The following is an 11,589-nucleotide window of genomic DNA, read 5'->3' on the forward strand; positions in this document are numbered from 1 at the left end:
AACAAACGGTGAAAGTTTCAGCCAAATCTGCCGGGTAGTTTTTGAGTTAATGGATGACATACAGACAAACATTCATTTATATATATATATATATATCTTATATATATATATATATATATATATATATATATATATATATATATATATATATATATATATATATATATCTTATATATATATATATATATATATATATATATATATATATATATATATATATATATATATATATATATATATATATAAGACAAATACTTGACATCATCAAATAGAAATGGGTTTACATTTAATACAATACTTTTAAACGGGAACATCTTGATTTACATATTACACAATAAGTTTAAAAAAATTAAATACCAAAAATTACATTTTTTCTAGACTGCACATGGGATACGAATATCCGTGCTATTTTTTTGTGATCAATTTCGTCCAAGATGTTTTTGTGAAAGTAACATGATTCAACCGCTTTTGTGTCATAGTCGACCGAAGATACAATTTCAGCTTTCGCAGCGCACTGAAGCTTCTTTCAGTTTTACACGACGAAGGGCGGCACACCAAGAGTAGTCGCACCAAATTTTCAACATTTTAAAAAAGTGGACAATCGAATTAACTGTTCTTAATGAATGAAATCATCAAAAACGAAATCCAGTTTTATTGAATCAGCCGCCTTTTGGAATCAAAGAAGTTTAGAACAAAATGTGACTCATATAAGCTGCGACAACGGTATAATTAAATTTTTATATTACATAGTGATAAATCCTGCAGCTCTAAGTTCTTGCCACAAGTTGGATTCGAAGGTGTTTAATTTGATGTTTTTTAATCAAAAATTAAAGTATATAATTCACCGTTATGACATTCACGAACCTACGAAAAACACAACTACAAAAATAAAAGACACAAATAATTAAGCTCTCATGATATCATATTTCAATAATGCAACCTTTTAAAGTATTTTCTTAATTTTTTCAGGTTTTTTGTAACAAATGCACCAAAATTTTGCTTTTTTGTTGAATCCTCCATACACTCAATGCATATGAAACCAAAAAACAGCAAAAACCATGCCCATGTAAATACATTAATTTCTTTTTTCTTAAAGTCAGCAGGGAAACTGCCCCTCCTGATCTTCTTTAAGTGACAGGCCTGCCTTGAGAGGCACACCCCACAGATTGAAAAGTACTGGCCTACAATGAGAACAAACAGAATTTGGTGTATAATTGAATTCTGATCAGCGGACGATGGGAAAGAGATAGAGAAATTAACTGCTTTTTTCTGACACGTGACAATAAGTTTTAAAATGGTTTCTTCAATAAAATTTGTTCAATAAAGCAGGATTATTAATGGATAGTTTTCTGTTAAGCTATAATAACTAAAAGGAGTATTATTTATTCCATTAAAATTTATAAAAGATGAAACATTTCAAAAAAAAAAAAAAAAAAAGAGAGAGAGAAAGTTGAACACATTAGCTTCGATAGGTCTCATAATGTCAAAATATTGACTGTAAAGCATACCTGATTAGCAGGTATTCAGGGGCTACTCGATAGGAGGTCACTGCGAACTTTCATAAACTTTCCTTTCCCAGAAAATTTTGTCTGACGAGTCTTCAAATTTCGAGTAGTTTTTTGTGAAATAATGCATCAAAAAGATATTTTCATTAGATGTAGTGATGTGGGTAATTAGGAATTTCATTCGGAAAATCGAGAAGTAAGCCCATCTGAATAGTATAAAATCGGCGCGCCCCTGCATGTATTACACTAAACAGAATGGTACTTACCTATCACGTTCTTTTGACTTTTTGAAGACGGTTCCGTGGATGTTGATGATGATTCAGTAGTTAAAAATTGCTCAGATTCATTTGATGTAGAAGGTTTGCTACATTTTACCGTTTCAAGCCATCTCTCCATAGCCATAATCGAATATGTAAAAAAAATTATTTTTACCAAAATAGGAGCGTTCTTCGGGTCACCTACTCTCAAGGAGACCAAAAGACCACATGAAATTATCTTTATTTTTGTCGGAACGTTTCAAAATAGGGAAGCTCCTTTTATTTCTGTCTTTTTTTTTTTCTGGTCATCTTGCGCTCCTTTTTTCGTTGGTCTATTGGAAGTGACATCACAGTATCCATCGCTATGCTGGCTTACGATTTGCTTTTGAAATTGCACGTTAATTTTTAGACTCCTCCTCTTTGTTTTCTATAACGTAACGCTTTTTTGGTCAAATTTGAAATGCCGCAAACCCATTTGAGAAACCGCGCTTCGGTAAGGCACTTTGAAGCCACGTGTTGAATAATGTCAAACACATGACACGTCCTTTGCCTTTCTACCCCAAACTTAACCTTTGACCAGCTAAGTGGTATTCTAACTTTTTGTGCATCCTTTGGCCAGGGTGTTGTTGCCAGCTGCAAAAAACCGCCAAAGTGGTCTGGTGTCTCATTTTGTTTGGGTAACATCGGGGTCGCTATAAATTGAATCGAATCGGAGAAACAAACACTGCAAAACTCCAGGGCCATAAAAGTTACAAGGGCTAGCTCAATCCTTTGATCTTTCCCTTCCACCGCAGAAAGGACAGCGAGAGTAGAAAACTCGTTTTTGACGTCATCGGGTACACTCCGCGGGTCTAGGGGCCTTATGCGGGACAATCCAGTGTGTCTGTGTGTGTGCCCAAAGAACTGCTGTATGCCTTAGCTAAAATACAATTTAAAAATTTGTTCTCTGTACAAGGGTTGTTAAAGAAGCAGTTGAAGGGGCCCAGGCCAATCCCAGACAAGGTTAAAAATCACTTATTATGAATAAGGATATGAATATTGTTTTCAAGGTTTTTTAATTTGGAAATGTCTCATAACATTTGACTAGGGTTTTTTCAGAAATATGCTCCTGCGCTAGATCAGTTGCAGGTCATTTTTCCTCCACGTTATGCTAAAGTAGACATTAAAGGTCACATTTTTTAGAATCGAAAATATTTGTGTGTAATTATATTTGAAAGTATTGAAAATGCCTTCACGTGCTGATGGCCTAGTACTGAAAAAGTTCTGGAAACTTAAGCTTTCCTTCAAAATTTTCAAAGAGCTCAAAACACATCAAAAAATTGAGAATACAACCTTCTTTTCTGTTTTTAAATGCTTTTTTTTTATGGAATACTAAATTTGAAGCTGCTTCAATAAATAATTGGAGGAAGAATTTTAAAAAGTTAAGATAAAGAGCTAGGCAAATTTCATAAAATGTGGTGTACGAAGTTATTTTTTAATGCAGGATTTGGTTCAACCCTGTCACATTGCAAGTTAATGATATTTAATAAGTTTATTAACGGCACTGTGAGACCGTAATAAGTTTCCTTCAACCGTAAAATTACAATATCTAGATGTAATGCATAAAATTTCTTTGTAAATATTATTCAATAGATTTAACTAAACAATTTCTTGAACACTGTATCCCCATGCTTAAAATAATTAATAATTCGCATGTAAAATGAGCACCGTATCGTGATTATTTCAATCGTGTATCTATTTTTGTAGGAGCTTTTCTTTTCTTTTTTTTTTTTTTTTGTGATCATTTAAAGCTTTCAAATCAGATACATTAGTGTTTTTGTGATTGTACAAAAGCTTGGCCATTTACCGTATTACCCCACATTATCCGGCATGCCGCAAAATTTGGGGGTTACCAGATTTTCAATAACACTTGCCTGGTCCTTTCCGGCATGCCGGAAAAATCGAGGTTAGGAAAAAAATAATAATAATATAAAAAATATATGATCAGCTTAAAAATGAATATGAATTCTTTTCATATCTTATTGATATTAACAAACAGTTTAATTTTGTGAAAATATTTACTAACAATGCCATTTGTTAGTTTAACAAGAAAAATATTGTTTGATAACAAATAATTTTATAAAAATCAAATTGAAACTATGTAAGTAAAAATTTAAGCAGTAAGAGTCCGCCCCTAAACCAGTGCTAAATAATTTACCATAGCTCTTCAATAAATAAAAATTAAACTTACCTCTCTGAAAGGAACCTAAAATATTTTTATGTAAAAAAAATATGAATAAATCGCAGTAACGATGATTGTTTCTGAACTGATTACTTTATTGGCATGTAATCAAATCCATTAGTTATGTCCTATCATAAATAGCACGCACATGTTATATGAAATGCACATTTATTTTGAAAAAAGGTTACTTTCGCGATTTATTTATTTTTTTACTTACAGTGATTTGATTTTTGATTGGACCGGAACGGGAAAATTTACTTTTGTTTTAATGCGAAATAAACCCCGAATTATCCGGCATGCCGGACAATTCGAATTTCTCGGCGTGCTGGTCAACCTCGCTTTTTCCGGCATGCCGAATAATGCGGGGTAGTACGGTAATTGTTCTTCTGTATTGGAAGACTAATTTCCTGACCTATATAAAAAAGCTGTTGAACTTTTTTCTCGCGTAAGAACATTTGGAAGAATCCGATATTTGAACGAAAAACTTTCTGATTACAAAAGGTACGCCGACATTTTTTTTTTAAATGGACTTTATCACAGAAGAAAACTTTGTAGAATATTCCGAAAGATTTCAATTAATTACTGTAACGTAATGTTTTGTAGAATTCAGACATGAAGAAATTTTTCAGTCTACAAATAAGTTAGCTTTATAAATTTGGCGATAATCATTGAAACTTTAAACTTGGTTTACGTTGCTAAATTTCAATACGTTATTTATAAATTGAAGTGAATAAAATGTTGATTAATAATTTCAGTAAACACCCATTAATCTGGGAAAACCATTTAAATGTACATACGGTATAAATGAAGAACGCGTTAGTACAATAATGTAATCTTGTAAGGCTGTATTTTTATTTTTTTAATTTTCTTTAATGCAGCTTTATATTTCATTCTCTTGAATTCAAAATACAACTTTTACTGTGTTCAAGTATTTTACTTATGTACATTGATTGAATTTAAAGGTTGTTTTGTTTAAGTCGTTTTAAACAATCTAGATGACCTGGATCCTATATTAGTCGAGGTTAATGAGGTTCTACTTCAGTTTTCAAAAACAACGTTTGTTAAGATTCTTGTTCAGAGTTATAGTTACTTCGTAAAAAATAATTTTCTCTAAAACATATCGGCAGTATTTAGATTCAAATGGTATCGCGAAATTCAAATATGTTTTAATTATTCCTTATATCAATCTTATCTCTTTCATTTTATTTGAGACAAGATTGAAATAACAATGTTATTAATATTATTTAAAGCCTAAACTGACAAAATTATGTACACACGAGAGGAAACTTGACAAGCACAGTAAATTATTTTCATTTCTTTATAAGCTCAATTTTATTGTGCGAAATTTCCGCTTTCTACCCCTTTAAATCAGGAATATTGGCTAAAGAATATCCAAAACTACACAAGAGAAACTAAAAATTTGTATTGTAGATTTTAATCAGGTTTACTGTTTTTCGTATCGCTTATTAACTTGTCGATGGGACTCAAAGCATTTACCCTTGTATTTCATTCCTTTTTGAAGCTTAACCCTCAAGAAATAACATAAAAACGGGAAAAGAGTGAGGAATTACGCACGCACGCACAACACAAATGTCCCAGATCGAGTGTACCTAGTGACGTCACTGGCACTTTCCCCTCCGTTCCTACTTTCGAGGCGCTAAGACCTAGCCCTTGCTCTGGCAAAACTCGGAACAGAAACCTGGAAGCGCCGAGAAACGAGATAAGAAAGAAAGGGGCAGAAATTTAGATCCCCGTCTGACTTCTGTTGACTTATTAGCACTAGGGAGAAGGTGTCCCCTTTCTATAGCATCCTTCGCGGAGAGCAGAGCCACGGTTTGTCATTGGAGTTCACTTTCCTACTTTCCGTTCACTATACACATCACCTATTTTGTTTTTTTTAGTTCATTTTTTTTCGATGTTCATTTCGTTTTATTTGATGTGAATTAAACATGGTAAATTATGTATTATGCAAGTGTTTAAAGTCTTCAAAGCAAAAATAATTTCCCCAAAATAATGAATTTCATCTTGACAATTATCGAGGGGGTCCGATTTTCAAATATTGAGGGGTTCCGGTCCTCAATTATTGGGGGGGTCCGGACCCCTTGGACCCCCCCGGCCGTGACGCCCATGAGAGTGACACATTTATTTTTCTTCGGTGTATATGCTACTAATGTAGTGTCAGTTGTAAATCCAAATATTGTGGTATGCACCTCCTTTCCCTTCGAGTGAGTAAATTCGATGGGAAGCTCCGGCTTATTTTTTCTTATTGTTCCTAACATAGTTATCTTTCTTTTTAGTAGTAATTGGCCAAGTTCATAAGAGGAAAACCAGTTATCGAAAGTAACATTATGCTCGCTGAGACCATAGGTCATATCCAAAACAACACGTGAAGCTTAGTTTTTCTCTGGTGGACCATCCTTTGGTTTTCCAGTGTATACTAGCATATTCCATGCATATGCACTTTTAGAGTCACAAACAATCCATATTTTTATCCCATACTTAGACTTTTTTTTTGGCATGTACTGCCGGAACGGACAGCGGCCTCTAAAACCTACAAGTTGTTCGTCGATTGCGACATGATTTCCTGGATTGTATAATTTAGGTAAAATTTCAACCCAAGTGTCCCACAATTCTCGAATAGCAGCCATTTTATCACTCAGTCGCCTTTCTGCTCTAGTATCTTTGTTGTCAAAACGAAGGGCTCTAGATATCACTTTGAACCTCTTTAGAGACATTGCAGCTCGAAATAGGTTGTCCAAACACTTCACTCCACAAACTTGTCAGAGCTTCGCCATGTGATTTGAAAACCCCAGCTAGGATTAGAAGTCCCAAATAGCAATGCAACTCATTATAATCGATTTTTTGCCACTTATCACCGAATATCTTAGCACCTTCAACAGTCATCATATCTGTAATAATTTTTTCAATGGTAGGCGGAAAGTACAACAGAAAAGAAGATTTTACATCTGTTGCTCTTGATGTTGCATATGATGTTGGTCCCGGTTTTAGTTTTATTATATTTGCCGACGAAGTTCGTCCATTCCTGCGTATGGAGTATCACGCCACTCAATTTTTTTATTTTTTGAAAGCATATATTTAGGCGAACCACTGTTCGATGTAAATAACTGGTTATTGCCATCACTTGAATCAGAGTCTGATGATGATTCACTATCCAATGATGAGTCCGATGGAAAAAAATCAGCATCACTTACCTCAGAAGTGACTTCATCACTATCAGAATCTTCTAATCGAGCGAGCTGTTCTTTTTCACTTAGGGGGCGTTTTTTCCACACAGTTCTCCTCATAATCAATATGCATTAACAAAAAAGAGCATAAAATTATATGAAAACAAACGCTTATCAAAGTTATATTACAAGCAACAACAGAATGGTCTAACCCAAAGTGAAATGGCGCTAACAAAATAAGGCTGCACTTCAGAGCAAAAGTAGACAATGTGCTGCCCCTAGTAGTGAAAATATGAAACAGAAATGATATTTGATATTTAGTGTGTCCACTGACCAATTGTTGAAAACAAGGGCTTGGTAAGAACAGAGGAGTTGGTAAGCAAACCAAATTTTTGGTGTGGGGTCGCCAGTGACCCCAAGGGTCTTGTGTGTAAAAAATGCAAAATCGGGAAAAATAAAATAAAATAAAAACAAAACAATAGCATTATTTTGTATAAAACACTAAAAGAATAAGTCACAAAATGCCATTAAAAAGAAATGGTTGATTAACAAGATATAGCAAACAGAAATTGCATTGGGTCATATATGACCCCAGGGACCCACGAGGGTTAAAGTTCCACTTTCAAAACGCTGTAAAAATAAAACCACTGGTCAGAATGATGTCAAACTTCAATGGAATATTATCGAAGAAGGGGGAAAACGAATGGCAGAAGAAAAATAAATAGTTTGAATTTTTAGCAATAAATGGCTCTGCAGGTGTCAAAATGTGTAAATCAAAACACCTGTATGCGCACGACTCATTAAAGTTACCATTTCCCTACAGCCTGGCCGTCCCGATAACCTGATCTTAACCCGTGTGACTTTTGGCTATCTGGAAGCTGTTGTGCTCAATGCTCCGATTGCAAACTTTGCTGAGCTGAAGGCACGCTTTGCGCAATACATTCTAAACCTAACCCTGGAAACACTTTGATCAGTTGTGGAACATGCTGTTTCTTGATTTCAAATTGTTTCAGAAAACAGGCGGGGGACAGCACATTGAACATCGTTTGCGCCAGTCCCACAAAAATTAAAGACTGATTTGATTTTTACTGATGCTTTTTCTGCGGTTTTTGGCCTCAAGACAATTAAAAACCGATTTAATTAAATTATGATGCTTACAGCGCCATCTATTTCTAAAAATTCCAACTATTATTTTTTCTTCTGCCATATATTTCCCCCGACTTCGATAATATTCTGTTCAAATTTGACGTCATTCTGACCTGTGGTTTTGTTTTTACAGCATTTTAAAAATGGAACTTTAATTATAATCACCCTGTAGTTAAATAAATGTAATGGCAAGGAAAAAAATATTTTCAGATTTTTATGAAAATCATTTTTTTGGAACTAAAAAATGTAAATGAAAATATAAAGTAAGCACCTCGAATTAGGCGGAACCTCCAACTTTCGAGACTCGGATTATCGAGACTCTACTGTACATCATTTGCACGAGTGCTTTCTTTTTGTCCCATTTAATATGAAACACCCTGCGTTTAATTACTTATTTTTAAGGGTTAAAAGTTTTAATGGTAAAAGAAGTTGACGGGAAAAAAGAGGTTGGAGGGGGAGGAACGAAGATTTTATAAAAAAATTGACTGTATAAATGTGTTTGACTACAGGTGCCTCTGCTGGGACGGAAGTACGGCTGTGCTGGGATCTGTGTCCGGAAACCTGCTAGTCTGGGATCTCTTCAAGGCGGAGCTACTGGAAACCTTGTCTGCCCACAAAGGTGTGTAGGGTTCATGTAAAATGTTTTTTTTTTTTTTGCTTTGGAGACGTTCTTGCATTGTTGCATTGAAGCAATACAGTCGAACTTGCCAATAAGGGGCACAAAGCAACCACAACATTTGCTCGCTTACCGGGCCGGATTTAGGGGAGGGCAGGTGGGGCTACTGCCCTGGGGCCTCCACAACAAAGGGGCCCCTACTATAATCCTTACTTTCACTTTTAAAATGAAATGTATGTTTAGATATAAATAAGAAACAGTAATTTCAAGCCTATAAATTATAATAATAATAATATAAAAAAATAAATAGCAGTAACTTCAGGATATATTTACTATTAAAGTGCCGATGCAAAATATCGGATATTTACATATATATAAAAATATTCGGATATATATCAAAGTATCGGATATTTTCGAAAATATGATGATCTTTTCGAACCCTGATTAGGGGCCTCCACTCCTTTGTTGCCTCGGGGCCTCCACACTTCCAAATCCGGCCCTGGCTCGCTATAACTGAGTGCTCTTAAAAAAAATTTGAAAATTCAAATAGACTTGCTCTGTTAGTTTTTATTTAGTGCACTGAATTGTCTGATTGTCTTTTTCTAGTGTTATTGTTATACTCATGGCTCAAAAAATCAGAGTCATTTGAACCCCTGGTTTTGAACATAAGTTTAAAGTTTTTCTGCACATCAAAGAAATGATGATGTGAATGAAAATGAAACATAAAATAGCAACTTTTAATCACACAATTTTTAAGAGCTCTGTGTATGTAAAGTATTGTTCGCTTTAAGCGTGGCTCGGTCGTTAAAATCGAGTTATATTCCCACAGAGGTATCTTTCAGTTTTAAAGTCCTAGGTATGATCCTAGTGTTGCAAAAAAAAAAAAAAAAAAATCCATGGCAAGGTGTACTACAAATGTATATAGTATTTCTCTTTCCATCCTATAGGTGGCGTGACGTGTGTGACTGCGTCCAGGGACGGTGGTGTGCTCGTGACTGCGGGGGAGGACCTGCGTGTCCTCGCTTGGAGGTCGGCGGAAACCCCCCGGTGAAATGTGCCCTACTTCTTCTCAATGTACATTACTGTTTTTATTGTTTGGTTAATAAAATGGATTCAGGGACTCCATTTAATCTTTGTTCTTTGCTATCAGAAGTGCTACGAGATTTTTTTTGTGTCGGTGAGATCAAATCGTCATTGCTCTGTCTTTTGTTATGTCTGTTACGAAGTCTGAAATCCAGCGTTCTATGGAATGTCTAATACTAGGCGGCAATTTATAAAACAATTCATACTTTGCGCATTTTCTAGGCATTCTTTAGAATGGCAAATGAGACATCGGCAAAGTTTGAAATACATAACTGGTTTGTTTCAAATATCACGTACCTTCTAACCGGTGGGGCGGATACAGACTACCATTTTAGAGGGGGGGGGGTCATGCTAAGGAATGCCCCCCACCGCCCCCACAGATGAACCTACGGTCTTGGGTACGAATTTTTTTTTTTTTTTAATGCTTGGGTTGGATGTTAATAAAAGGCACGAAATTGGCCAGGAATATGACTTTTAATTGGCATACAGGGGTGCCCCCCCCCCAAGCTCAATGGCGCAAATTCCCCCCCAAAAATTTTCTCGCTTTCGAATTGGGTTAAACATAACAGTTTTTAGTGTTTAATTTCCAGTCAAATTCACGGGGGGGGGGGGGGAGCGCTAACAAATACCATTTGGATTGAAATGTTGTTGGATTGTTGACCCGCCTTGCTTTCCCTAATTTTGAAACGTGGACCTTAAGTAAACAAATTTTGGGTGCCCATGAATTTTGCTACACCTTTTTTTTTTCAAACGTATGAATGATTACAGGGACAACTTTCTGGCTTGGGATTTAGTCATTACTAGATGTATACAACATGAACCGTGAAACGAAAATTTATTGTCAATTAAATAGGGGGTACGGGGAGTTTCTCCCCCAGAAAATTTTTGAAATTGTAATTTTAAAACCAGTTTTATTCGATCTCTGGTGATGTTAGGAAAATAAAAGGTTAGGTGGCCCTTTCCCGGTAATTTTTCAATATTGAAACTTTAAAAGCGCAATTGTAAATAGTCTACCGTTGTGTTAAGGATTGCTTTCCTTTGTTTTCAAAATTGTAGTTCTAAAAACGCAGTTTTAGACTATCTGTGGTAATGTTACGGAAAGAAGAGATCCTAGGGCTCGCCCCTGGAAAATTTTCAAAATTAAAGTCTTGAAAACGCTATCTATGGTTGGGAGACAAACAGTTTTCTGAAATTGAAGTTCTAAAATCGCAATTGTAGCCACCTTTGTGACGTTAAGAAAAAGAGTTTTCGAATGCTCTCCCGGAATTTTCTCGATATTGAAGCCTTAAAACCAAATTTAGGACGACTTTTTAATAATGTTGACGAGAGTGGGGAGGAGGGAGAGGGGCGTTCCACTTAAATTTCCGAACTTGTAGCTTTAGAAACACTTTTGATATCTTGATAATGATAGTAGGAGGTGAATTCGGTGCCATTCCCCCGGCATTTTTTTGAAATTGATACTCCAAAAACGCAATTCTAGGCTTGTCTTTGATCGTGTTAAGGAAAGAGGGGGGAATCAGGGGCTCTCTCCTATAAATCTTTCAAAATTGCATGACGAGAAACGCAGTTTTAGATG

At 35.3% G+C, this 11,589-nt stretch overlaps 1 protein-coding gene across 1 annotated transcript in view; it reads left to right on the plus strand.

Moving 5' to 3' along the window:
• LOC129216819 (protein FAN-like) overlaps window positions 1-10,042 on the plus strand; it is a 68,752-nt gene extending 58,710 nt beyond the window's left edge. Inside the window, exons 32-33 of the mRNA XM_054851036.1 lie at window positions 8,824-8,933; window positions 9,878-10,042. Of these exons, the coding sequence (XP_054707011.1) occupies window positions 8,824-8,933; window positions 9,878-9,981 (214 nt within the window). The 3' untranslated portion in view covers window positions 9,982-10,042. The remainder of the gene's footprint in view (window positions 1-8,823; window positions 8,934-9,877) is intronic.
• The last annotated feature ends 1,547 nt before the right edge of the window (window positions 10,043-11,589 follow it).

This window comes from Uloborus diversus, chromosome 2 (genome assembly GCF_026930045.1).
Source record: "Uloborus diversus isolate 005 chromosome 2, Udiv.v.3.1, whole genome shotgun sequence".
NCBI lineage: Eukaryota > Metazoa > Arthropoda > Arachnida > Araneae > Uloboridae > Uloborus > Uloborus diversus.